This window comes from Erinaceus europaeus, chromosome 15, assembly GCF_950295315.1.
Source record: "Erinaceus europaeus chromosome 15, mEriEur2.1, whole genome shotgun sequence".
Lineage (NCBI taxonomy): Eukaryota > Metazoa > Chordata > Mammalia > Eulipotyphla > Erinaceidae > Erinaceus > Erinaceus europaeus.
The window spans coordinates 6,565,960-6,591,466 of NC_080176.1; the positions used below are offsets into that span (position 1 = coordinate 6,565,960).

The 25,507-nt window shown below is 53.7% G+C and overlaps 5 protein-coding genes and 1 pseudogene across 5 annotated transcripts; all 6 read right to left on the minus strand.

Annotated features, from left to right (window-relative positions):
* Positions 1-757: 757 nt before the first annotated feature.
* Positions 758-1,524, minus strand: LOC103117918 (hemoglobin subunit theta-1). Its single transcript, XM_007528050.3, has 3 exons — positions 1,319-1,524; positions 1,032-1,236; positions 758-947 (listed from the first exon to the last, which is right to left on the minus strand). Exons 1-3 carry the CDS (start codon positions 1,486-1,488, stop codon positions 819-821), a joined length of 504 nt encoding a protein of 167 aa, XP_007528112.2. The 5' UTR covers positions 1,489-1,524; the 3' UTR covers positions 758-818.
* A 5,204-nt stretch (positions 1,525-6,728) lies between these two features.
* Positions 6,729-7,527, minus strand: LOC103117917 (hemoglobin subunit alpha-like; annotated as a pseudogene).
* Positions 7,528-10,653: 3,126 nt separating this feature from the next.
* Positions 10,654-11,558, minus strand: LOC103117850 (hemoglobin subunit alpha). The gene is made up of 3 exons (XM_007527969.3): positions 11,402-11,558; positions 11,001-11,205; positions 10,654-10,850 (listed from the first exon to the last, which is right to left on the minus strand). Exons 1-3 carry the CDS (start codon positions 11,494-11,496, stop codon positions 10,722-10,724), a joined length of 429 nt encoding a protein of 142 aa, XP_007528031.1. The 5' UTR covers positions 11,497-11,558; the 3' UTR covers positions 10,654-10,721.
* Positions 11,559-14,652: 3,094 nt separating this feature from the next.
* On the minus strand, positions 14,653-15,565 carry LOC132533078 (hemoglobin subunit alpha). Its single transcript, XM_060172711.1, has 3 exons — positions 15,412-15,565; positions 15,011-15,215; positions 14,653-14,849 (listed from the first exon to the last, which is right to left on the minus strand). Exons 1-3 carry the CDS (start codon positions 15,504-15,506, stop codon positions 14,721-14,723), a joined length of 429 nt encoding a protein of 142 aa, XP_060028694.1. The 5' UTR covers positions 15,507-15,565; the 3' UTR covers positions 14,653-14,720.
* A 1,343-nt stretch (positions 15,566-16,908) lies between these two features.
* On the minus strand, positions 16,909-17,624 carry HBM (hemoglobin subunit mu). The gene is made up of 3 exons (XM_007527968.2): positions 17,474-17,624; positions 17,183-17,387; positions 16,909-17,079 (listed from the first exon to the last, which is right to left on the minus strand). Exons 1-3 carry the CDS (start codon positions 17,563-17,565, stop codon positions 16,951-16,953), a joined length of 426 nt encoding a protein of 141 aa, XP_007528030.1. The 5' UTR covers positions 17,566-17,624; the 3' UTR covers positions 16,909-16,950.
* A 383-nt stretch (positions 17,625-18,007) lies between these two features.
* Positions 18,008-19,554, minus strand: LOC103117847 (hemoglobin subunit zeta-like). Its single transcript, XM_060172712.1, has 4 exons — positions 19,438-19,554; positions 19,159-19,190; positions 18,314-18,518; positions 18,008-18,220 (listed from the first exon to the last, which is right to left on the minus strand). The coding sequence occupies exons 1-4, from the start codon at positions 19,498-19,500 to the stop codon at positions 18,092-18,094; spliced, it is 429 nt and encodes a 142-aa protein (XP_060028695.1). The 5' UTR covers positions 19,501-19,554; the 3' UTR covers positions 18,008-18,091.
* Between the last annotated feature and the right edge of the window lie 5,953 nt (positions 19,555-25,507).

The window sequence follows — 25,507 nt, forward strand, 5'->3', positions numbered from 1 at the left end:
GACCCAGGTTTGAGCCAGTCTTGGTGCTGCTTTGCCTCTGAAGAAGTTGGCCCAGTGTTGAGAAGCCCAGACAAATGGTCAGGGTGCAGGGGATGCAGAGGAAAAATACACCCAGGACTTGGGAGTAGGTTTGGGACCCCAGATGCCTGCCTCAGGGCATGGAGGTTGCGTCCAGACCTGGGGTGCAGAAGGGCAAGGGCAGGGACACCAGCCAGAAATCAGGTGCTGCTGAGTCCAGACAAACCCTGGAGGGCTGCCCCCCCGCACCACACACACACACACACCTGGATGCTTGTGGGACCTACCTCTCCACCTTCAGGCTGGGCATCCACCTGCCTGATCACTCCAGGCCTTGCCAGATGCCCTGAACCATTGGTGCCCCCACCTTGGGACATGGACAGCTATGTCCAGCCATGTGCAGAGTCTGATGGCTCTGGGACATGAGGCCCCCACTGTGTGTCCCCACAGTCAGTGAGCAAGGGGCTGGCTTTGAGGATCTAGGCTTGCAGGGGTGAGGGGCTTGTGTGGCCCTTTTTGCCTGGGTTTATGGGAATATCTGAAGCCTGTGGGTGGTGGTGGTGGCAGCTCTCAGAGGCTCTCGGGCAGGGCTCTGCACTGGCGGGCCTCCCTTCCTGCTGCCACCCTGGCTCCACCCAGTTGGGCAGTCCAGTCGGGTTGTGTTGGGAGGGAGAGGGTGGCAGATGCAGATTAGACCTGGTGGCCTGAATAGCACCTCAAGAATGCACATAGCTGGGGCTTCCTTCAAGCCTTTATTCAAACACTTAAGTTGTGAAAGTGTGGTCCCTGCCCTCTGAGCCTCAGCCACAGGGAGAGGCCAGCGCCCAGGCCACGTGAGTCAAGAAGCGGTGCAGTGCCCTGTGCATGGCTGGGCTGAAGTCCCCGGGGTAGTGTCGCGCCAGGGTCAGCAACAGACAGTGGCCGAGGAGCTGCAGGGAGAGGGTGTGACTCGTGGGGCCCTGCGGGCCCCCGCCCCCACCCCCACCCAGTGCCCGGCCACCTGCTCCCCGCACCTGGAAGCTGGTCGGGTCCACTCGCAGCTGGCGCGTATGCAGGTCGCTGAGCGCAGACAGTGCGTCCGGCAGGTCGTCCAGGTGGCCCAGGGCAACGCTCAGCGCGGCGGCCACCTTCTTGCCGTGGGCTCTGAGCTGCATGGAGCCGGGGCTCAGGTCCAGGGGGGCGAAGTAAATTCTGGTGGAGGGGAAGGCCAGCACGATCCTGCGGGGGGGGGGGGGGGGAAGGGGGTAGCGGCGGTGAGGCGCGTCCCCGGGTCGCGCGGGGGCCAAGGGCGTGCGCTCACCTCTCCAAGGCCTCGGTGGTGTAGACGCCCACGTTGCTGCCCATCTTCCGCCATAGCGCGCGCACCAGCGCCTCGTCCCCTGCAGACAGCGCCATCACCGCGGAGCCTAGCGCCCCGCCCGCCCTGCCCCTCCCCTCCCCTCCCCTCCCCTCCCCTCCCCTGGGTCTCATCGGGCTCTGCCGGCAGGCCTGGCCAGGTCAGCCTGCGGGAACTCCCTCTTCTTCTTCCTCCTCCTCCTCTTCTTCCCCTTCTTCCTCCTTCCTTCCCCTCCTCCTCTTCCCTCTTCTTCACCTCCTCCCCTCCCCCCTCTTCCTTGTTTAGTAGGAGAGAAATTGAGAGGAAAGGGGAAGATAGGGAGAGACACCTGCAGCATTTTCTTCACTGCTTATGAAGCTCCTCCCCCCTGCAGGTGGACAGTGGGGCTCAAAGCCAGGTCCTTGTGCATGTTAGCTTAACCAAGTGTGCTACTACCCGGCCACCCTGGTCCCCATGTTTGTAAAGAGACTTTGTGGAAATTGACCTTGAATGCGAGTCCTCGGTGCCCTGGACTGCTCGCCCTCCTTCCCAGCCTCTGCCTGCTGTGTAGACATGCGCCACTCTGCAGGCGGTCATGAGATTTCCCTGGGGATATGCCAACGCTGCTCTGGAAGTTTCCTCAGACAGTGACCACTGAGCAGTCCAAAGGGGTCACAAAAAAACGCCAGGCGCGCAAAGCACAAGGACTGGCATAAGGATCCCGGTTCCAACCCCGGCTCCCCACCTGCAGGGGAGTCGCTTCACAAGCGGTGAAGCAGGTCTGCAGGTGTCTGTCTTTCTCTCCTCCTCTCTGTCTTCCCCTCCTCTCTCCATTTCTCTCTGTCCTATCCAACAACGACAACAACAATAATAACTATAACAATAAAACAACAAGCGCAACAAAAGGGAATAAATAAATAAAAAAATAATAATAAAAAAAAAACGCCAGGCGGGAGGCGCTGCGCTGTGCCCTCCCCCCCATCCGTGTCTTTATCCAAGTGGACAAGGTGGCTTCCACAAGATAAATAACACCATGTAGTGAACTCACCTGCCACATCACCCTATACTCAACCACTCCTGCTCTCCAGTTCCAGAGAGCTTGCCTCCCCAGAAAGAAGCTATCCTCTCGGCCCGCCCGGCCTTCCAGCTGCAGCCCCCTCCCCCACCCCGTGCCTCTCTCACACAGGGTGCACAGGGCAGCACCCAGCCTGGGAGAGAGCACAGGACTTGTAGGCTCTCAGGTCTGGTGTGACCCCTGGCAGTGCGTGTGCCACACTGCTGCTCTGTTCTATTTTGTCAATTAGTAAAGACTTTTTTTTTTTTTTTTGGTTTTATTTTGTTTTGTTTTAATTTCTTTTAGTAGAGTACTGCTTAGCTGTGGTCTGTGGTGTTGCTAAGGATTAAACCTGAGACCTTTGGAACCTTTGGCATTGAAGTCTTTTTGTATCAACATTATGCTGTCTCACAGCCAAGACATTTTTTTTTTTTAATTGTGGGGGGCGAGGACTGGGGTGGGGGCTCAAAGTTCTGTAGTTTTTAAATTAAAAAAAATTTAATTATTCATTTATTCCCTTTTGTTGACCTTGTTTTTATTGTTGTAGTTATCACTGTTGTTATTGATGTCGTCATTGTTGGATAGGACAGAGGGAAATGGAGAGAGGAGGGGAAGACGGGGAGAGAAAGATAGACACCTGCAGACCTGCTTCACTGCTTGTGAAGCGACTCCCCTGCAGGTGGGGAGCTGGGGGCTTGAACTGGGATCCTTATGCTGGTTCTTGCGCTTTGCGCCACCTGCACTTAACCTGCTGCGCCACCGTCTGACTCCCAGCCAAGGCATTTAAAAAAATATTTCATAACTACAACAATAAAACAAGGGCAACAAAAATGGAATAAATAAATAAATAAATATTTAAAAGAATATTTCATTACTGGGGCCAGCAGGTGGTGCACCACCTAGTTAAGCACACATATAACCAAGCTCAAGGACTCAGGTTTGAGCCCTGCTCCTTGACTGCAGGGGAACACTTCACTAGCAATAAAGCAGGTCTGCATTTAAAAAAAATACTTATGGGAGTCGGGCTGTAGTGCAGCGGGTTAAGCGCAGGTGGCACAAAGCACAAGGACCGGCATAAGGATCCCGGTTCGAACCCTGGCTCCCCACCTGCAGGGGAGTCGCTTCACAGGCGGTGAAGCAGGTCTGCAGGTATCTATCTTTCTCTCCTCCTCTCTGTGTTCCCCTCCTCTCTCCATTTCTCTCTGTCCTATCCAACAACGACAACAACAATAACTACAACAATAAAACAACAAGGGCAACAAAAGGGAATAAATAAATAAATATTTAAAAATAAAAAAATAAAAAAATTTCTTTAAAAAAAACTTATTTATTTTCCTTTTTGTTGCCCTTGTTGAGTATCTGTATTTCTTTCCCTCTCTCTGTCTCCCCTCTCTTCTCAATTTTTCTCCTATCCAATTAAAAATTGAAAAAAAAAAAAAAGGTCAAAATGGCCACCAGGAGCAGTGGACTGATAGTGCTGGCACCAAGCCCCAGTGACACCCTGGTGGCAATAAAAATTAATAAAATAAAATATTTAATTACTTATTAATACCAGAGAGGAGAGGAGAGAGAATCAGAGCATCATTCTGGCACATGGAATGACAAAGATTGAACTCAGACCTCATGCTTGAGACCTAGTGTTTTGTTCTCTGCACCACCTCTTGGACCACCAAAAGTTGTCTTTCCTTTCTTTCCCTCTCTCTCTCTTTTTAAAAAAATTTTATTTATTTTCCCTTTTTGTTGCCCTTGTTGTTTACCATTGTCTTGTTATTGATGTCATAGCTGTTGGTTAGGACAGAGAGAAATGGAGAGAGGAGGGGAAGATAGAGAGGGGAAGAGAGAAAGACACCTGCAGACCTGCTTCATCACTAGTGAAGCGACTCCCCTGCAGTTGGGGAGCCAGGGGCTCGAACCCGCATCCTTCCTCCGGTCCTTGCGCTTTGCACCACATGCACTTAACCAGTTGTGCCACCTCCTGACTCCCTCTCTCTCTCTTTCTAGAGCTCTTGCCAGCTCTGGCTTATGGTGGAACCAGGGATTGAACGTGAGACCTCTGAGCCTTGAGTATGAAAGTCTTTTGCAGAACCCTGTTTGCTCTCTACTGATCATTTTATAGAAAGGACTCAAGTAGAAACTGAACTTTTTTTAAAATAATTTTTTCCATTTATTTGTTTATTTTACCTTTTGTTGCCCCCCTTTTTATTGTTGTTATTGATGTTGTCATTGTTAGATAGGACAGAGAGAAATGGAGAGAGGAGGGGAAGACAGAGAGGGGGAGAGAAAGATAGACACCTGCAGACCTGCTTCACCGCCTGTGAAGCGACTTCCCTGCAGGTGGGGAGCCAGGATCCTTATGCCGGTCCGCACTTAACCGGCTGCGTTACTGCCCGACTCCCGAAACTGGGCTTCTTGCTGGGCATGTTAGGCCTGTCTGGTCTGGAGTGGCGCTCCACTGTGGATGTCGCTTGGCTGTTTCACTTTAGCCTAGGCATCCACTTGTGCTCATTGCTCTCACCTGAGCTCTCAGTGCTTGGGGACAAAAAGGCAGTGACGGGGTCGGGCGGTGGCGCAGTGGATTAAGCGCACGTGGCGCAAAGCGCAGGGACCGTTGTAAGGATCCCGGTTTGAGCCCCCGGCTCCCCACCTGCAGGGGAGTCGCTTCACAGGTGGTGAAGCAGGTCTGCAGGTGTCTGTCTTTCTCTCCCCCTCTCTGTCTTCCCCTCCTCTCTCCATTTCTCTCTGTCCTATCCAACAACGAACAACGAACATTAGCAATGGTAATAATAATAACCACAACGAGGCTACAACAACAAGAGCAACAAAAGGGGGAATAAATGGCCTCCAGGAGCGGTGGATTCATGGTGCAGGCACCGAGCCCAGCAATAACCCTGGAGGGAAAAAAAAAAAGAAAAAAAAAAGGCAGTGACAGAGCCACATATGGGGTCCAAGGGGTCACACAGCAAGGCACAGGGCCACACCATCAGCACACAGCACACACATCTGCACGCAAGGTCACACACAGTGCCTCCCAGGATACATGTTACTAAGCAGTGCTCTGGTAAGAGATATGTAGATGTATGCTATTTAATTTATATTTACAGGATAGGGAGGAAGGGAAGGCAGAGCACCTTCCTGATGCGCAGGGCACTAGGTGCGGAAGGAACCAGGAGCCTCTGGCAGAGGCAAGTCCTGCACTCTACCAGTTGAGCTATTTATTCCCTGGCCCCAGCTTCCTAAATAGAGCTAGAGAGGGAGAGACTCCAGAGAAGCTGAGCCGCCTCAGCTCCACAGCACCTCCCATGTGGGGCTGGGGCAGGAGCCTGGGCTGCAATGTCCTCCATACTAGGGGAGATAAAGAAGCAGCCTGCAACTGGTGTTTTTCTCAGTGAGCCCAGTGGGTGGGGCTGGGGCTGGGGCTGTGCCAGGGCTGGGAAAGGGGGGAGGGGAGCAGAAGGGGCTGTTCACAGAGCAAAGCAGAGGCCCTGAGCCTCCCTACACTTCACTCAGTGCTGCCACCTAGAACTGGGTTATAGCAGAGAGAGTGGCTCTCAAATTGAAACTATACACACACACACACACACACACACACACACACACACACACACACACACGCACAGTATATACATATATATATATATACACACAGATGCCAACCATATGTGTATATATGTATATACAACATACTTCTCAACAACTTGCATATTATCTACATCAAATGGTTGTTGTTTCTGAATTAAATATATTTTCTAGCATACAGTACACACTAAGTGAATATTACTCACTCATTGGGTCACACTTTATTTTTGTTGTTCTACTTGACTCTGCTTCAGCCATTTGGAATTCTTTCAGTTGATGTTTTGTTCTATTGACAGAACTTCACTGGTACAGATTGTTCTGCTTGATTTTGAGAATTTTTCTTGCTTTCTATCATTTTAAGATATGTTTGCCTCCAGGGTTATCACTGGGACTCGGTGCCTGCACTACGAATCCACCGCTTCTGGAGGCCATCTGTTTTTCTATGGTTGTTACTGTTGCTGTTATTATTGTTGTTGCTGCTGTTGTTGGATAGGACAGAGGAAAATTGAGAGACGAGGGGAAGACAGAATGTTGGAGAGATAGACACCTGCAAACTTGCTTCATTGCTTGTGAGGCGAAGCCCCTGCAGGTGAGGCGACAGTGACTTGAACAGGAATCCTTGCACCAGTCTATGCACTTTGCACTATGTGCGCTTAACCCAGAGAGCTACCACTCTTTCCCTGGACTCAATGTTGTCCTTGTCTGCTGAGGATAGCACCATGGGGAGTTCTTTCTGGGTCTGTGTTGGACCAGAAGTTCCGGGGTTCAGGGAGTGCCTGCTGGAATGGGGACATGTCCACGAGGGGCTGACTCCCCCATCCCCTGGCCCAGCTTGTACTGGTCCTGCAGGCGTGAGGCCATCACCACGTGGAGATTCTGGTTCAGCAGCTGCAGGGAGAATGCAGTCAGGGTTGGCCATGTCCCACCCCAGGAGATTTGCACCCTCAGGCTCCAGGACCATTTGCCCTTGGGCCTGCAAGCCCTCAACTCCAAGGCCTGTGAACACCCAGCCGCTATGCTCATGCTCCCAGTTCCTGGACCCCCTGAGCCCAGCTCACCGGGAAGTTGGCGGGGTCCACACACAGCTTTTGTGCGTGCAGGTCACTCAGCTCAGACAGGGCACCTGGAATGTTGTCCAGGTTCTCCACAGCCAAGTTCAGCGCGTCTGCAACCTTCTTGCCCTGGGCTTTGATCTGCTCGGAGACGGGCTCAGGTCAAAGTGGGGGAAGTAGGTCTTGGTGGTGGGTTGGGCCTGGAACATTCTGCCTGGAACAGAGAGGACAGGGGGTTGGGGGAATGGTCTTTGGATTTGCTCTCAGATCTGAGGAGGAGCTGGCCAGGCTCACCTTAGGGCTGGGGTGCAGGTGCCAGCCAGGGGAGCCCCAGGAACTGAGAGTCCCGGCAGCCCTCTAGCTGGGGTGAGCCCTGCCAGGGTATGTGGGGTCAGCTCACCTATCCAGAGCCTCACCACTATACTTGCCGGCATCAGCACCAGTCTTGCCCCAGACATTCTTGATGTTGGCCTTGTCTGCTGCAGACAGCGCCATGTTGAGTTCTTTCTGAGTCTGTGTTGGACCAGAAGTGGGGGCTTCAGGGAACGCCTGCCTTTATGGCCAAGGTAGGGGATGAGGCATGCCCATCAGAGCCTTGCTCATTGGCTGGGGAGGTTTGGCCAGCAGAGGGCGCGCGAGGGCCAGGCGGCCCCTTCTCAACTCTGCAGGGGCGGGTCTGATCCTCCCTGCCTTCCCTGCCTCACCACCCTGGGAAGTGCCACCCCACCACCACCCCAGCCAGTGCTCATGGGTGGAGGATGGTGCTGGCTCTGCCCAAGGAGCTTGGCCAACTCAAGGCCACAGCCCATGTAGACAGACAGACACACACACACACACACACACACATGACAGCCCAGCACCCCAGGAGGACCACAGCCAGCAGAGCCCACATGCCTGCAGAGGGAGGGGAGGTGTGCACAGGAGGGTCCCCACTCACACCCCTAGGAATTCAGCCCCACCTGTGCCGTCCTCAGCCTCACTGCACCCCAGGGCAAGCAGGTGGGCTGGGTTCCAGCTCCTCCTCCAGAAGCTGTCCTACAACTCCCAGGGGGCTCCCAAGGCCACCTCTGTCATGAGGGACTCCTGTGTGGCGTGGCCCCTTCCCCTCTGCACCACCCTGCTGACCAAGGGCCCTGGTTCAGGGACCCCCAGATCCTCAAGTATTCTGGACAGTGTTGAGGCAGACAGGCACTGAGCTGACATCGCTGAGGCTCTCACCTGAGCTCTCAGTACTCGGGGAGAGGAAGCCAGTGACAGGGCACAGGGTCACACACATGGGTTCACAGGGAACACAGCTGCCAGCCTGAGGAAGAATCAGAGAGTGGGAGGCAACTGAGGACACAGTGTCTGTGTGAACAGTGGGGGCTTCTTGGAGGAGGTGAGAGTGGAGGAGTGTGGGAGCTGGGCAGGACGTAGGAGGAGAAGGGCCTGTTCCTGCAGGTTAATTTGGGAGAAGGTGATGAGGCCAGTCAAGCCCTGCAGGACAGGGAAGGTCCAGGATCAGAAGGCTGGGCTGCTTCCCTACAGGGCACAGGGTAGATCTCCAGTGTTCTGATAGTTCTTGTCATGATTTTCTTTATCCTCCCCGCCCCCCCCCCCCATAGCTACTGGAGCTGGGAGCTTGCATAGTGGATAAGGAGGTGTTCACTCAGCTATGCAACCCTGAGTATGATCCCCAGCATTGTTTGTGTCAGAGTGATGTTCCCCTTCTCTCTCCTTCCTGCTCTCTTATATAAATGAATATTGTTCGAATTCTTTACTTATTAAGTAGAGAGAGAGGGAGAGAGAGAGAGAGAGCAGAGCAAGAAGTGGGTGTTACTCCAGAATGTGTTCTGCCGGTTCTGAACGCAGGACCTCAGGCTCAGGAGCCCAGCTTCACCCAGCAAAGCCCCATGTACCTGCCCAGCCTGCTGCTGCCTCAAGTGGTTTTCAGTGTCACAGCTTCTTTTTTTCCCCATAAGGGCACATTTATTTATTTGTTTATTTATATTTATTTTATACCAGAGCACTGCTGAGCTCTGGTTTATTGCATTGTGGGGGACTGAACTTGAAATTTTGAAGCCTCAGGCATGAGAGTCTCTCTGCATAACCTTTATGCTGTTTACCACCCAGCCTGAGTATTCTGAATGCTATATTTCATCATGGGTGGTCTCCCTTTTTTAAAATTTCATTTATTTTTATATTGATAGGAGAACTTGATAAGGAGAGGGAAGGTAGAGAGAGAAAGAGAGAGGGGAGAGAGACTCCCAGCACTGCTCCACTGATCCTGAAGCTTTCCTTATTGGTGGTAACTGAAGCTTGAACCTGTGTCTTTGAACATGGTGATGTGTGAGCTAAACTGGGTATGCCATCACCCAATTCCTTGGTCCAGTGTTTTAAAAGATGTATGTATGGGCTGGAGAGGCAGCATGAGGGTTCTGCAAAAACAGACTTTCATGCTTGAGGCTCCCAGGTTCCAGGTTCAATGCCCAGCATCACCATAAGCCAGAGCTGAGCAGTGTTCTGGTCTTTCTCTCTGTATCCCCCTCATTAAAATAAAATAAGTAAAAGATTTAAAATCAACAAAATAAAATGAGAGATGTATGTATGTTGTTTGTTGGGGGAGAATGTGTAATGGCTCTGCCAAAGGCCTTTCATGTCGGAGACACCAAAGCTCTAGGACTCATCCTCAGCACCACTATAAGCCAGACATGGGCAGTAGTCTGGGGACTAATGGAAATAAACAAAAAAGTAAAGCAAAGAGGTATGCGATTTATTTATATTTACAGGATAAGGAGGAAAGGAAAGACAGAGCACCTTCCTCATGCACAGGGCACTAGGTGTGGAGGGAGCCAGGAACCTGTGGCAGAGGCCAGTCCTGCACTCTCCAAGCTGAGCTATTTCCCTGGCCCCAGCTTCCTAAACAGAGCTAGAGAGGGAGACTTCAGAGCAGCTGAGCCTCCTCAACACCACAACACCCCCCATGTGGGCTGGGGCAGGAGATAAAGAAGCAGCAGGCAACTGGTGTTTTTCTCAGTGAGTCCAGTGGGTGGGGCTGGGTTTGGGGCTGGGGCTGGGGCTGAGCCAGGCCCTGCAGGGCACAAGAGGGGGCTGCTCATAGAGCAAAGTAGAGCCCCTGAGCCTCCCCACACTTCACCCAGCGCTGCCATCTGCCTGCATGCTGCTGGCTTGGGTTCACAGGGTGGCTGTGGGTGCCCTGCTCTGGAGAAGCCTCAGCCTGGAGGTGGGACCTTTCCCTCTGTGGCTCCAGCCTAGGCAGAACCACTGTGAGACCCAGATCCTGGCCAGGGAGCTGGGAGAGCTGGGCACTCCTGTCACCTGTGGGGACTCTGCTGGGTCACAACAGCTGCCGGCTGTTCCCCCATACCCCAAGGTGGGCAGTCTGGTGCCCCTTCCCAAGCCCCTCTCCACAGCTGAGCGCTGCATCATGGGATGTGTGTGGTAGTTTCAAACACTGAGTTCATGGCACAGGGGTAGAGACTTCAGAAGACTTGTGATCTTGGGTCCTCCCATGGGACAGTTGGTGGGTAGCTGCGGCCCCTCCCTACCCCCCTGGAAGTGGGCCCCCTTCAGCCCCTGCCAGGCAAGGATCTTGGCCATCCCACCCAGTCCAGGACACACAGACGCCAGGCACAGGATGCTGCCCATCAGACTTTATTGAGAAGTTGGGGACGCCCCGCAGGACAGGGACTGGACAGGCTGTGGCTTAACGGTACTTGGAGGTCAGCACAGTGGCCACTGTAGCCAAGAACTTGTCCAGGGAGGCGTGCACCGCGGGGGTGAAGTCTGCGGGGTGATGGAGGGCCAGGGTCACCAGCAGACAGTGGCTCAGGAGCTGTGGGGAGAGGGGAGTCAGCGGGAACCGTGGCGAGGCTGTACAGCACCCCCCCTCCCCCCTCCCTTGGGACTCTAGTACCTGCTGCCTAGCAGCGCCCCCACCCCTGCCCGCCGCCCCCAGCTCGGGAGCGCGCTCCCCCCAGCGCACCTTGAAGTTGACGGGGTCCACACGCAGCTTGTGCGCGTGCAGGTCGCTCAGGGCAGACAGGGCTCCTGGAACGTCGTCCAGGTTGTTCACAGCAGTGGTCAGAGCATCTGCCACCTTCTTGCCATGGCCTTTGACCTGAGCGGAGCCCGGGTTCAGGTCGAAGTGGGGGAAGTAGGTCTTGGTGGTGGGGTGGGCCTGGAACATTCTGCCGGGAAAACAGAGAACGGGTGGGTTGGGCAGTTGTCTTCGGACGTGCTTTCAGATCTCAGGAGCTGGCCAGGCTCACCCTGAGGCTGGGGTGCAGGTGCCAGCCAGGGAAGCTCCAGGAGCTGAGAGTCTCCCAAGCTGCCCTGCAGGGGAAGATGGGGGCAGCCCTGCCCGGAGATGCGGGAGCAGCTCACCTGTCCAGAGCCTCGCCGCCATACTCGCCGCCATGGCCGCCGAGCTTGCCCCAGAAAGTCTTGACGTTGGCCTTGTCAGTTGCAGACAGCACCATGGTGAGTTCTTTCTGAGTCTATGTTGGATCAGAAATGCGGGGCTCAGGGAGCTCCTGCCTTTATGGCCGAGGTGCGCGGGGCACGCCCATCAGAGCCTCGCTCATTGGCTGCGGAGGGTTGGCCAGCAGAGGGCGCGCGAGGGCCGGGCCCCCTTCACACTGTAATGGCAGGTTTCATCCTCCCTGCCTGCCTCACCATCCTGGGAGGTGCCATGCTCACCCCAGCCAGTGCCCATGGGTGGAGGAAGTTGGTACTGGCTCTGCCCAAGGAGCTTGGCCAACTCAAGGCCACAGCCCATGCAGACACACACACACACACACACACACACACACACACACACACACACACACAGCCCAGTACCTCAGGAGGACCACAGCCACCAGAGCCCACATGCCTGCAGAGGGAGGGGAGGTGTGCACAGGAGGGTCCCCACTCACACCCCTAGGAATTCAGCCCCACCTGTGCTGTCCTCAGCCTCACTGCACCCCAGGGCAGCCCAGGGCAGACAGGTGGTCTGGGCTCCAGCTCCTCCTCCAGAAACTGTCCTGCAACTCCCAGGAGGCTCCCAAGGCCACCTCTGTCATGAGGGACTCCTGTGTGGAGTAGCCCCTTCCCCTCTGCACCACCCTGCTGACCAAGGGCCCTGGTTCAGGGACCCCCAGATCCTCAAGTATTCTGGACAGTGTTGAGGCAGACAGGCACTGAGCTGACATCGCTGAGGCTCTCACCTGAGCTCTCAGTACTCGGGGAGAGGAAGCCAGTGACAGGGCACAGGGTCACACACATGGGTTCACAGGGAACACAGCTGCCAGCCTGAGGAAGAATCAGAGAGTGGGAGGCAACTGAGGACACAGTGTCTGTGTGAACAGTGGGGGCTTCTTGGAGGAGGTGAGAGTGGAGGAGTGTTGGAGTTGGGCAGGATGTAGGAGGAGAAGGGCCTGTTCCGGCAGGTTAATTTGGGAGAAGGTGATGAGGCCAGTCAAGCCCTGCAGGACAGGGAAGGTCCAGGATCAGAAGGCTAGGATGCTTCCCTACAGGGCACAGGGTAGATCTCCAGTGTTTTGATAGTTCTTGTCATGATTTTCTTTCTCCTCCTCGCCCCCCCCCCATAGCTACTGGAGCTGGGAGCTTGCATAGTGGATAAGGAGGTGTTCACTCAGCTATGCAACCCTGAGTATGATCCCCAGCATTGTTTGTGTCAGAGTGATGTTCCCCTTCTCTCTCCTTCCTGCTCTCTTATATAAATGAATATTGTTCAAATTCTTTACTTATTAAGGAGAGAGAGAGAGAGGGAGAGAGAGAGAGAGAAGGACAGAGCAAGAGGTGGGTGTTACTCCAGAATGTGTTCTGCCGGTTCTGAACGCAGGACCTCAGGCTCAGGAGCCCAGCTTCACCCAGCAAAGCCCCATGTACCTGCCCAGCCTGCTGCTGCCTCAGGTGGTTTTCAGTGTCACAGCCTCTTTTTTTCCCCATAAGGGCACATTTATTTATTTGTTTATTTATATTTATTTATACCAGAGCACTGCTGAGCTCTGGTTCATTGCATTGTGGGGGACTGAACTTGAAATTTTGAAGCCTCAGGCATGAGAGTCTCTCTGCATAACCTTTATGCTGTTTACCACCCAGCCTGAGTATTCTGAATGCTATATTTCACCATGGATGGTCTCCCTTTTTTAAACTTTCATTTATTTTTATATTGATAGGAAAACTTGATAAGGAGAGGGAAGGTAGAGAGAGAAAGAGAGAGGAGAGAGAGACTCCCAGCACTGCTCCACTGATCCTGAAGCTTTCCCTATTGGTGGTAACTGAAGCTTGAACCTGTGTCTTTGAACATGGTGATGTGTGAGCTAAACTGGGTATGCCATCACCCAATTCCTTGGTCCAGTGTTTTAAAAGATGTATGTATGGGCTGGAGAGGCAGCATGAGGGTTCTGCAAAAACAGACTTTCATGCTTGAGGCTCCCAGGTTCCAGGTTCAATGCCCAGCATCACCATAAGCCAGAGCTGAGCAGTGTTCTGGTCTTTCTCTCTGTATCCCCCTCATTAAAATAAAATAAGTAAAAGATTTAAAATCAACAAAATAAAATGAGAGATGTATGTATGTTGTTTGTTGGGGGAGAATGTGTAATGGCTCTGCCAAAGGCCTTTCATGTCGGAGACACCAAAGCTCTAGGACTCATCCTCAGCACCACTATAAGCCAGACATGGGCAGTAGTCTGGGGACTAATGGAAATAAACAAAATAAGTAAAGCAAAGAGGTATGTGATTTATTTATATTTACAGGGTAAGGAGGAAAGGAAAGACAGAGCACCTTCCTCATGCACAGGGCACTAGGTGTGGAGGGAGCCAGGAACCTGTGGCAGAGGCCAGTCCTGCACTCTCCAAGCTGAGCTATTTCCCTGGCCCCAGCTTCCTAAACAGAGCTAGAGAGGGAGACTTCAGAGCAGCTGAGCCTCCTCAACACCACAACACCCCCCATGTGGGCTGGGGCAGGAGATAAAGAAGCAGCAGGCAACTGGTGTTTTTCTCAGTGAGTCCAGTGGGTGGGGCTGGGTTTGGGGCTGGGGCTGGGGCTGAGCCAGGCCCTGCAGGGCACAAGAGGGGGCTGCTCACAGAGCAAAGTAGAGCCCCTGAGCCTCCCCACACTTCACCCAGCGCTGCCATCTGCCTGCATGCTGCTGGCTTGGGTTCACAGGGTGGCTGTGGGTGCCCTGCTCTGGAGAAGCTTCAGCCTGGAGGTGGGACCTTTCCCTCTGTGGCTCCAGCCTAGGCAGAACCACTGTGAGACCCAGATCCTGGCCAGGGAGCTGGGAGAGCTGGGCATTCCTGTCACCTGTGGGGACTCTGCTGGGTCACAACAGCTGCCGGCTGTTCCCCCCATACCCCAAGGTGGGCAGTCTGGTGCCCCTTCCCAAGCCTCTCTCCACAGCTGAGCGCTGCATCATGGGATGTGTGTGGTAGTTTCAAACACTGAGTTCATGGCACAGGGGTAGAGACTTCAGAAGACTTGTGATCTTGGGGTCCTCCCATGGGACAGTTGGTGGGTAACTGCAGCCCCTCCCTACCCCCCTGGAAGTGAGCCCCCTTCAGCCCATGCCAGGCAAGGATCTTGGCCATCCCACCCAGTCCAGGACACACAGACGCCAGGCACAAGATGCTGCCCATCAGACTTTATTGAGAGGTTGGGGACGCCCTGCAGGACAGGGACTGGACAGGCTGTGGCTTAACGGTACTTGGAGGTCAGCACAGTGGCCACTGTAGCCAAGAACTTGTCCAGGGAGGCGTGCACCGCGGGGGTGAAGTCTGCAGGGTGGTGGAGGGCCAGGGTCACCAGCAGACAGTGGCTCAGGAGCTGTGGGGAGAGGGCAGTCAGCGGGAACCGTGGCGAGGCTGTACAGCCCCCCCCCCCGTCCCCCCCACCCCCGTCCCTTGGGACTCTAGTACCTGCTGCCTAGCTGCGCCCCCACCCCTGCCCGCCGCCCCCAGCTCGGGAGCGCGCTCCCCCCAGCGCACCTTGAAGTTGACGGGGTCCACACGCAGCTTGTGCGCGTGCAGGTCGCTCAGGGCAGACAGGGCTCCTGGAACGTCGTCCAGGTTGTTCACAGCAGTGGTCAGAGCATCTGCCACCTTCTTGCCATGGCCTTTGACCTGAGCGGAGCCCGGGTTCAGGTCGAAGTGGGGGAAGTAGGTCTTGGTGGTGGGGTGGGCCTGGAACATTCTGCCGGGAAAACAGAGAACGGGTGGGTTGGGCAGTTGTCTTCGCACGTGCTCTCAGATCCCAGGAGCTGGCCAGCCTCACCCTGAGGCTGGGGTGCAGGTGCCAGCCAGGGAAGCTCCAGGAGCTGAGAGTCTCCCAAGCTGCCCTGCAGGGGAAGATGGGGGCAGCCCTGCCCGGAGATGCGGGAGCAGCTCACCTGTCCAGAGCCTCGCCACCATACTCGCCGCCATGGCCGCCGAGCTTGCCCCAGAAAGTCTTGACGTTGGCCTTGTCAGTTGCAGACAGCACCATGGTGAGTTCTTTCTGAGTCTATGTTGGATCAGAAGTGCGGGACTCAGGGAGCTCCTGCCTTTATGGCCGAGGTGCGCGGGGCACGCCCATCAGAGCCTCGCTCATTGGCTGCGGGGCTGGAGTGGGGACACACCCTTGGGGGCTGGCTCTGCGGTCCAGGGCTCAGCCCCTTGACATGCAGCACAGGGCTGGGGGTAGGGGGGTGGCGTCTATGACGTTTTCTCTGCCTATTCACCCCTCTCCCCTCCTGGGTTGGAGTTATTCCAGTAGATTTGCATGTGTGGAGTTACTTCTGCTTCCTAACTCAGATCCTGAATGGTTAGGTGTATGCGAGGGTGAAGTTCTGTGACCCCTTCTCCAGTCTCCCCCCCAACCACCCAGCGGTGGTCAGGTGTCCACAGCATCAGGGAACAGAGTTGGGACATGTTGTGTTGAGCCTCAGAGGCCCCCCCCACCATGAAGCACCACCCTTTGAACTACCCACCTTTCAGGCCCCAATATCCCCACCCGTCACTTTCAGGCATTGTTCCCCCCACCTTCTCGAACTGCAATTGGAGTTCATGGTTAGATGTTTGTAGGGAAGACTGACCCAGGGTGCGTGGGGGTGCTGTGTTGCGGTTTGGTGAACTGTTTGGGAGACCTGAAGTCATTTGTTTCTTCTCTCTTTTTTAGACTTATTTTTAAAATATTTATTTATTCCCTTTTGTTGCCCTTGTTGTTTTATTGCTGTGGTTATTATTGATGCCATTATTGTTGGATAGGACAGAAAGAAATGGAGAGAGGAGGGGAAGGCAGAGCAGGAGAGAGAAAGATAGACACCTCAGATCTGCTTCACAGCTTGTGAAGCGACCCCCCCCCCCCGAAGGTGGGGAGCCAGGGGCTTGAACCGGGATCCTTATGCTGGTCCTAGTGCTTTGTGCCACCTGCGCTCAACCCGCTGAGCTACCACCCGACTCTGAGGCACTTGAGAAAGGTGTGGTGTCAGTCGCTGGGACCACAGGGCACGTGCATCCAAATGGTGGGGAGTTGTCCTTTCTGTCCCCAAGGGAGGCGCACCCCCTCTCGCGGGGTTTGCTGTGGGAGGCTATGGGGGACACGGGTAGCCTGGATAATGTGGTCCTGGGCTTGGACGGGCACCCCAGATTCACTAGGAGAGAGAGTTGGAGGGGGAGTGTGTGCTGGTGTTGCCTGTGGCCCTGCCAGCAGTGTCCCTGCACCCTCTGCCCCATCACCTTCCCTCCAGTCAGAGCAGTCGCCTTCTTTCCCGCTTCTGTGGTCAGAGTCCACAGCTGCCCACCCCAGAGCCTGGAGCTCCCATCACCCAACGCCCCATCCACAAAGGTCGAGGGACCCGCATGAACCAGAGCATCTGCCTCAAGAAGACCAGAGACCACACAAGGGCTGGGGTTCGAGGCATTTTATTGACAGAGCGGGGTGGCGCCATTTAGCGGTACTGCTCCGACATCACCTCGGCGACCTCCGCCAGGAACTTGTCCCACGCTGCGTGCATCTCCACTGTGAACTCGTCCTGCAGGTGCGAGGCCAGCACCACCTGGAAGCAGTGGCTCAGCAGCTGCAGGAGAACGCGGTCAGGGCTCTGGCCCCACCCAATCCCTGAAAACCCCCCTGCCCCCGCACCCCGCGCCTCCCAACCCGGTGGTCCGCGCCCGGCTCACCGCGAAGTTGGCGGGATCCACACGCAGCATCTGTGCGTGCATGGTGGCCAGCGGGGCCAGCGCGGCGCGCAGGCAGTCCATGTACTGCACCGCCACGCCTACCGCCATCAGCATGCGCTGTCCGTGGTTCAGCAGCGCCACCTCGTCCAGGCAGCTGCCCAGGTGCCCGAAGTAGGTCTTGGTGGTGGGAAACACCGTGAAGAGTCTGGGGAGAGCGGGTGGCTCAGACCCCTTCCGCCGCCCCAACAGTGGGGAGCCCGGAGGCCCTGCCCCGGGCCCCGCCCCGCGCACCTGACCAGCAGCTCGGCTCCGAAGGGCGCCTCATGGCCGGCAATGAGGTCCCACACCTGCGCCACCTGGGCGCGCTCCTGCGCGCTGAGCATGGCGCTGCCTGGAGCCTGGGGCACCGCCCTGCTCCTTATAGCCGCGCCGCCCCGGCGCCCCGCCTGCCTTATCTGCGGACGCGGCGGGAACGCTGACCCTCGCCGCCGGGTCCCCAAGCGGCCTGAGCAGGGGTCCCCTGGGACGGCTGTCTGTCTCCCTCTCCCCAGGGAGCCGGGAACCTGGGCTTGCAGGGAGGACCCCGCGGGACCGCCACCCCGGGGCGCTCGGGGGTCACACCGCCTTCGTGAACTGGCGGCCAGCAGCGCCCTGCGCCGGCGCGCCGGCTCTGGACTCTGTCGTTCACTAAGGACAAATAAGTGTTGAAAAATAGCATTGCATTAAGAAACGGTCTTCAAGGGAAGAGGGGGATCCCCATCGGCCCTGGGTGTGCACCCCCCACCCCAACTCCCAGCGCTTCCCGAGTAAAGATAGCGCACGCGCTTTCCATCCAATCTGTTTATTGGGAGACAGGAGGAAAAGTGGGGTCGGGGCAGGGAGTGGGGTCCCTGGTGCGGGTCCGCGGGCTCAGCGGTACTTCTCGGTCAGCACGGAGGACACCAGCGACATGAACTTGTCCCAGGCTTCGTGCGCCTCGGCAGTGAAGTCGGCGGGGAAGTGCGTGGCCAGGGTGACCAGCAGGCAGTGGGACAGCAGCTGCGGGGGATAGAAGGGGTGCTGGTGCTCTGTGCCCGCCCCTGGCCCCGCCCCGCCCCGCCCCCTCCCACCGCAGCCAGGGCAGCCGCCCACCTTGAAGTTGACGGGGTCCACGCGCAGGATGTAGGCGTGCATCTCGCTGAGGCGGGCCAGGGCGCCCGACACGTTGTCAATGTTCTTGGCCGCGTCGCCTATGGCCGACATGACCTTGGCGCCATGAGCTCGCAGCTGAGCTGAGCGCGAGTTCATGTCAAAGTGTGGAAAGTAGGTCTTGGCCTGCGGGAAGACGGTGAGGAGCCTGCAGGCACAGAGAGGAGGTGGTGGTGATTAGGGGTCTGAGTGTCTGTCCCCAGCTCCTGCCGGTCCTGTCCCCACCCCTGGGGGAGTCCTCCTTTTGTCCCCCTTGAGACAAAACAGGGGTGGGGGAAGCCAGGGGGGGTGAGGCCTGCTCCCCAAGTTTGAGCCACAGATGGTCTGCAGGAAAGTCACTGCAGAACAGGCTGCGCAGCAGTGCTGCTCCCTTCCCCCTTCTCCTCAGACATTTGTGGAGACTCAAGCCCTGACACTATCCCTGCTCCCCGTGCCCCCCACATGCAGACACTCCCCTACTGCCATGCCTTCCCCATCAGCAGATGCCATCATCCTGCTGACCACAGGGATCCTCACTGCCCCCAGTGTCCCTTCAGTGTCCTCACTGTCCCCACACTATGTCTACACTGTCCTGTTCTCCCCTCACTGTCCCTCCTCATTGTCCCCTCACCTTTTCCTCACTGTCCTCACCATCCCTTCCATGTCATCCTAAGATTCTCTCACTGCCTCATATCTCCACTGCCCCCTCCTCACCATCCCCTCACTGTCCCTTCACTGTCTCTTATCATCCTTCTCTGTTTCCTCTGTCCCTCCTGTCCCCGGCCTCCTGTCCCTCTGCACACAGGTACCTGTCCAGTGTCTCTCTGCCAATCTCCTCCGACTCAGTGGCTATCTTTTTTTTTTTTTTTCTGTTGGAAATTTTTTTTTAAAAATTTTTTATTTAAGAAAGGATTAGTGAACAAAAGCATAAGGTAGGAGGGGTACAACTCCACACAATTCCCACCACCCAATCCCCATAACCCACCCCCTCCCATGGTAGCTTTCCCATTCTCTATCCCTCTGGGAGCATGGACCCAGGGTCGTTGAGGGTTGCAGAAGGTAGAAGGTCTGGCTTCTGTAATTGCTTCCTCAGTGGCTATCTTGTCCCACATGGCCAGAATGATGGTCCTCTCATTTGTGGTTAGAGACATGATGGTGTCTGGCTGGATGAGTGCACAGGACAGCCTGGTGGTGGTCAGCACCAGGCTGCGTTTATCTATGAGTGAGGATGTGGGGGGCTGGGATCGGGGAGGAGGGCAGTGGGGTGGGGTCTCTTATCAGGGCCGTGCATGGGGACAGCAGGGTCCTTTTCCAGGCCAGGGTGTTGGCCACAGCTGATCAGCATCCAGGAGACAGAGGCCTCCAGCTAGGCAGCATGCAGAACATTCCCAGTCAGGCTTATGGATGAGGGGCTGTCCCTGCCACAGGAGAGCCAGAAAGATCAAGTTCTAAGGCCCTCACTGGCCCTGCCTCTGGAAAAACTGTCCTGTGTGCTCTGTCTTGTTTGGACAGGGACTTTGAGCCCTCAAACCTCACAGGAGGCCTGTATCCTTGTTTAAGCCTCTGTATTGCTGCCTTAGAGGAAAATGAGGACCAGTCAGAGCTCAGACCCTCTCCTGCTTTCCAGATGGTACTCTGTGTGTTGCAGCACCCTCTGCCCCTCCTCCTCACGCGCCATAGCCCCCCACAGCCGAGGGTGGCCAGCACTAACTGGGCAGCTTTAGGGCCCGAGGAGGGCCACAGGGCCACACATGTGAGCACTGACAGGGCTAGCTCCCCAACCTGAGATACTCTGGGCTCACTGTGACATGGCTTATGTGCTGGCCTGGGACACCCCTCATAAAGCTTCCTCCTGCAGGTAAGGGGCCCAGGGCTTGATCCAGGTCCTTTGTGCACTGTAATGTGTGCGCTCAACCAGGTGCACCACCGCCTGGCCCCTCTCCTTTCTTTCTCTTTCCCCTCCTCTCTCTCTCTCTCTTATATTTTATTTTAGTGAGAAAAAGACACAGAGAGAAATACCAAAGTACTGCTCAGCGCCGGTTTATGGTGGTGCTAGGGATTGAACCTGGGACCTTTGTGCCTCAGGCATGAAAGTCTTTTGCAGAATCATGATACTGTCTCTCTGTCTCTGTCTCCCTCTCCTTTCTCCCTCTCTCCTTGTAAAGACATGCCTACATGATTCCACCATTTTGGCAGACACTTTTTTATCTTCCTGATAGAGGGTGAGAGGTAAAGAGGAGGAGAGAGAGACCCAGAGAGGAGAGACACCACAGCACAGCTCCAGAGCTTATGAACTATGCATGATGCTCCCACATGGCGGCCAGGGGCTTGAACCCTGGTTCTTGAGCATGGCAAAGTGTGCACTGTTCTGGGTGAGATAGCTCCTGGTTCTTGAATGATGCATTTTTATACTTGTATTTAAGTTTGGTCACACCTTGATTTCAAAGACTTGATTTAAGGGGCTGGTCGGTGCCACACCTGGTTGAGCACACGAATTACAGTACACAGGGACCCACATTCAAGCCTGCAGTCCCCACCTGCAGGGGGAAAGCTTCTTGAACAGCGAGGCAGTTCCCTCTCTATCCCCCTCTGCCCTCTTGCCCCTTGCCCTCTTGATTTTTCTCTATCTCTATCCAATAAATAAATATAAATAAAATATTTAAAAAAATAAAATGCTTGATTGCAATGAACATTTTCTCACAAGCACATATTTGTTCCGCCTCCCCCATTTTTACTTAGTCTTTCTAGTTAGAGCTGGAGCTCTAAGCTAGAATCTCATAGGCCAGCAGGCTTCCCTCCTCCCAAACAGAGCTGAGGTGTTTTTGATGTGAGGTGTTTTTGGCTCCCCCTCTCTGCTCTGCTTTAGGTTCACTTGGAGGTGTTTACTATCTCTGCAGGACACCCCATTCAAAGTGGTAACCTTTGGGGGTCGGGTGGTGGCGCAGTGGGCTAAGCGCATGTGGTGCAAAGCGCAGGGACCAGCAGGGACCAGCGTAAGAATCCCAGGTTCGAGTCCTCGGCTCCCCCCCTGCAGGGGAGTCGCTTCACAGGTGGTGAAGCAGGTCTGCAGGTGTCTATCTTTCTTTCCCCCTCTCTGTCTTCCCCTCCTCTCTCCATTTCTTTCTGTCCTATCCAACAACGAACAACATCAACAATGGCAATAATAATAACCACAATGAGGCTACAACAACAAGGGCAACAAAAGAGGAAAAATGGCCTCCAGGAGCGGTGGATTCATGGTGCAGGCACAGAGCCCAGCAATAACCCTGGAGGAAAAAAAAAAAAAGTGGTAACCTTCCCTTAGCCTGGCCATCTTCCCACAGTAAAATTCTCCTCCTCCTCCTTCTTTTTTGCCTCCAGGGTTATGGCTGGGGCTTAGTGCCTATATCATGAATACACTGCTCCTGGAGGCCATTTTCTCTATTTTGTTGCCCTTGTTATTGTCATTATTGTTATTGTTGCCATTGATGTTGTTGTTGGATAGGACAGAAAGAAATAGAGAGAGGAGAGGAGACAGAAAATCAGACACCATTTTTGGCTGCTGCTTCTCCTGGTCGGAAGCATCTCGACAGATGTGCTCCAGGTATCTGTCATGGCTACTTCTCCTGGGAACTGAACACGTGTGACTCTGCTAGCCGGTAAACTTTTAGATTCCTATACAGCCATGAGCAACCTTTACCAGAGCGGATAATTGTTTATCTTATGGAACTAAGCTTTTGATAACTATACTCAGACTTTATGGACCTAGTGTACTCTTAACCCTTGATGATGATTGCTTATTTTGCCTTTTACCTGTTTCACCCTAATAAACCTTGTATTGTTTAAACAAAACAAAAAAAAAAGAAAGAAAAAGAAAAGAAAAACAGACACCTGTAGACCTGCTTCACCACCTGTGAAGCGACACCCCAGCAGGTGGGGATCCTTATGCTGGTCCTTGCGCTTCATGCCATGTGCGCTTAACCTGCTGCACTACCGCCTGACCCCTTCTTCTTTTTTTTCTCCCCATCAGTGTTATTGCTCAGGCTTGATGCCCACCACTTCCTGCAGGTTTTTTTTCTTTTTTTTTTTTTCTTTATGGAAGGTGAGAGGTAGTGGGGAAGAAAGAGAGAGAGGGAGAAGGAGAGAGACCACAGTAGTGTTTTGTTTTGTTTTTGCTTTTGCCTCCAGGGTTATTGCTGGGGCTTGGTACCTGCACCATGAATCCTCTGCTCCTGAAGGCCACTTTCCCCATTTTTGTTGCCCTTGTTGTTGTACTTGTTGTTGCTTTTATTGTTATTGTTGTTATAGTTGTTGGATAGGACAGAGAGAAACCGAGAGAGGAAGGGAAGGCAGAGAGGGGGAGAGACAGATAGATACCTGCAGACCTGCTTCACTACTTGTGAAGCGACCCCCCTGCAGGTAGGGAACCAGGGGTTTGAACCAGGATCCTTACGCTAGTCCTTGCATTCTGTGCCGTGCACTGAACCCATGGTGCTATCTCGCGGCCCCCTAGCAGTGTTTTTTAAAACTTATCTTTTTTATTATTTTTAATTAACTTTAATTAATTAACTTAATTTTTTTTCCAGAGTGCTGCTCAGCTCTGGCTTATGGTGGTGCAGGGGACTGAATCTGGGACTTTGGAACCTCAGGCATGAGAGTCTTTTTCCATAACCACTATGCTGTCTTCTATGCATTTTAACTTTTTTTTTGAGAGAGAGTGATGGAAGAGGAAGAGTGAATGAGACACACTGCTGCCCCTCCACTGTCTAGGGAGCTCCCCCAGTTCTGCCCATGTGCTTCCATGTGCAGGGGCTGGAACCTGGGACCACAGAGGGAGAGGTGTGTGTGCCACTAGGTGATCTACTGACCTACTCTTTTCTTAGTGAAAACTAAGTGAATAGTTGGGCTGGGAGAGCCCCCCACCACACACACACAGACACACACACAGACACACACAGACACACACACACACACAGACACACCACACACACAGACACACACACACACACACACACACACACACAGACACACCACACACACAGACACACAGACACACACACACAGACACACACACACACACACACACACACACACGGCATTGAGTAGTTTCACCTCTACCCTTTCATCATTCTTTTGACCCCTCACCACATTGAAGAAGGAAGCTTGGTCCTGTGATCTTTTTCATTCTCTCTGTCTCTACAAAAAAAAAAAAAGTCTTCCCTAAACTGGTGTAACCCTTTGGGAGATTGTATGAAGAGTCCTTAAACAAATAAAAATGAATCACCTTGTGACCTAGCAATACCACCTTTAGGCATTTATACAAGGACCTTCAAACACTAATTAGAAGGGACATAGGCACCACTACGTTCATAGCTGCACTATTCACAATAGCCAAAGTGTGGATGAAGCCTAAATGCCCATCAGCAGATGACTGGATAAAGAAGTTATGGGATATATTCCATGGAATACTACTCTGCAATCAAAAGAAATGATATTGTGTTCTTTGGGGCAAAATGGATGGAACTGGAGGTGATTATGCTTATCAAAATAAGTAAAGAGATAAAAGACAACTCGTGGGTGGATAGTTTCAATCATGGAATCTAGAGAACTGATACACATGAACTTGCAAAAAAAAAGGAAGGAAGAAAGAAAGGAATCAGATGCAAGCAAACTGTTCCTAAGACTTATGAGAACTATGGTGGGAGGGTGGGATACAGAACTTTGGTGGTAAGTGTGGTGTGAGAACTATACACTGTAATCTTAAAATCTTATGACCTACTATTAATAACAAAAGGGAACAAATAAAGAAAAGAAGGAAGGAAGGAAGGGAGGAAAGAAGGAAGAAAAAAGTCTTCCAGGAGTGGTGATTCATTGTCAGGCACCAAACCCCAGAAATAACCCTGGTGGGAAAAAAACAAAAACCAAAAAAAAAAAAAAAATAGGGCTGAGTGGTGGTCTGCCTAATTGAGTGCACATTCTGCAATGCACAAGGACTTATGTTCAATGCCCCAGTCCCCACCTGCAAGGGGAAGGCTTCATGAGCAGTGAGGTAGGGCTTCAGGTGTCTCTCACCCTATCTCCCCCTTCTCTCGATTTCTCTGACAAATAAAAAATATTTTTTAAAGAAAAGGTGGGGGGGTTGGGTGGTGGTGCACTGAGTTAATTGCACATAGTGCAAAGTGCAAGGATCCTGGTTAAAGCTGGCTCGCCACCTGCAGGAGAGTCTCTTCACAGGCGGTGAAGCAGGTCTGCAGGTGTCTGTCTTTCTCTCCCCCCTCTCTGTCTTCCCCTCTTCTCTCCATTTCTCTCTGTCCTATCCAGTAAAAATAGAAAAAATGGCAGCCAGGAGCAGTGGGTTTGTAGTGCCTTCAGGAGCTCCAGCAATAACCATGGAAGTAAAAAAAAAAGGGGGGGGGCAGGGAGACACACCAAATGGGTTCCTGCCTGGGGCTGTGGGCTGTGGGCTGTGGGCTGTGGGCATCTCACACTGAGCCTCACCTTTATCTACACTGTCTTGCTCTTTCTTTTTCTCTTTTGTTGGAATAAAACCTCTAGAATGTTCAATTTCACCACTCCAGCCACTGTCTTTCCATCCAGAGAGACAGAGACAGGAGAGGAGGAGAGACACCCCAGTAGTGGGGTTTCACCAGTACCACACCACCTCCCATGTGGTGCTGGGGTTCAGAGTTGGGGCATGTGCCCTTCTGGGTGAGCCAGCCATCCACTTCCCATTTTTTAAAGACTTTTTCCCATGGGTGGGGGAGCTACCATATGGTTATGCAAAGAGACCCTCATGCCTGACCCCACAAAGTCCCAGGCTCAATCCCCTATACTTCCTTTACCACCACGAGTTAGAGCTGAACAATGCAAAAAAAAAAAAAAAAAAAGACATTTTGTTCACCCTGCTACCACAGTTATTGTCGGGGTTTCCACGTTTTTCTATCCTCCCCAGTGAACTTCTTTGCTTATTTTAGCTAGAGGTTGAGAGACACCCCAGCATCAGTGCTCATGAAATACCTGTGGATACTCCAATCTCAAGGCCAGAAATGCCCAAATGGTAGAGTGTGCACTACCGCAGGTAAGGCATCTCATGCCCCCCCCCCTTTAAAAAGATTGGTATTTATTTATTTATTTTTACCAGAGCACTACTCAGCTCTGGCTTATGGTGGTGTAGGGGAT

Bases quoted from the DNA above. Each gene is read 5' to 3' on its own strand.
- LOC103117918 (XM_007528050.3), bottom strand. From the start codon at position 1,488: ATGAGACCCAGGGGAGGGGAGGGGAGGGGAGGGGAGGGGAGGGGCAGG. The intron at 1,237-1,318 runs GTGAGCGCACGC...CCCCCCCCGCAG, and splicing joins ACCACCGAGGCCTTGGAGAG to GATCGTGCTGGCCTTCCCCT. The intron at 948-1,031 runs GTGCGGGGAGCA...CTCTCCCTGCAG, and splicing joins TGGACCCGACCAGCTTCCAG to CTCCTCGGCCACTGTCTGTT.
- LOC103117850 (XM_007527969.3), bottom strand. From the start codon at position 11,496: ATGGTGCTGTCTGCAACTGACAAGGCCAACGTCAAGACTTTCTGGGGC. The intron at 11,206-11,401 runs GTGAGCTGCTCC...TTTTCCCGGCAG, and splicing joins GGCGGCGAGGCTCTGGACAG to AATGTTCCAGGCCCACCCCA. The intron at 10,851-11,000 runs GTGCGCTGGGGG...CTCTCCCCACAG, and splicing joins TGGACCCCGTCAACTTCAAG to CTCCTGAGCCACTGTCTGCT.
- LOC132533078 (XM_060172711.1), bottom strand. From the start codon at position 15,506: ATGGTGCTGTCTGCAACTGACAAGGCCAACGTCAAGACTTTCTGGGGC. The intron at 15,216-15,411 runs GTGAGCTGCTCC...TTTTCCCGGCAG, and splicing joins GGTGGCGAGGCTCTGGACAG to AATGTTCCAGGCCCACCCCA. The intron at 14,850-15,010 runs GTGCGCTGGGGG...CTCTCCCCACAG, and splicing joins TGGACCCCGTCAACTTCAAG to CTCCTGAGCCACTGTCTGCT.
- HBM (XM_007527968.2), bottom strand. From the start codon at position 17,565: ATGCTCAGCGCGCAGGAGCGCGCCCAGGTGGCGCAGGTGTGGGACCTC. The intron at 17,388-17,473 runs GTGCGCGGGGCG...CGCTCTCCCCAG, and splicing joins GGAGCCGAGCTGCTGGTCAG to ACTCTTCACGGTGTTTCCCA. The intron at 17,080-17,182 runs GTGAGCCGGGCG...GTTCTCCTGCAG, and splicing joins TGGATCCCGCCAACTTCGCG to CTGCTGAGCCACTGCTTCCA.
- LOC103117847 (XM_060172712.1), bottom strand. From the start codon at position 19,500: ATGTCTCTAACCACAAATGAGAGGACCATCATTCTGGCCATGTGGGAC. The intron at 19,191-19,437 runs GAAGCAATTACA...ATAGCCACTGAG, and splicing joins GGGACAAGATAGCCACTGAG to TCGGAGGAGATTGGCAGAGA. The intron at 18,519-19,158 runs GTACCTGTGTGC...CTGTGCCTGCAG, and splicing joins GGCAGAGAGACACTGGACAG to GCTCCTCACCGTCTTCCCGC.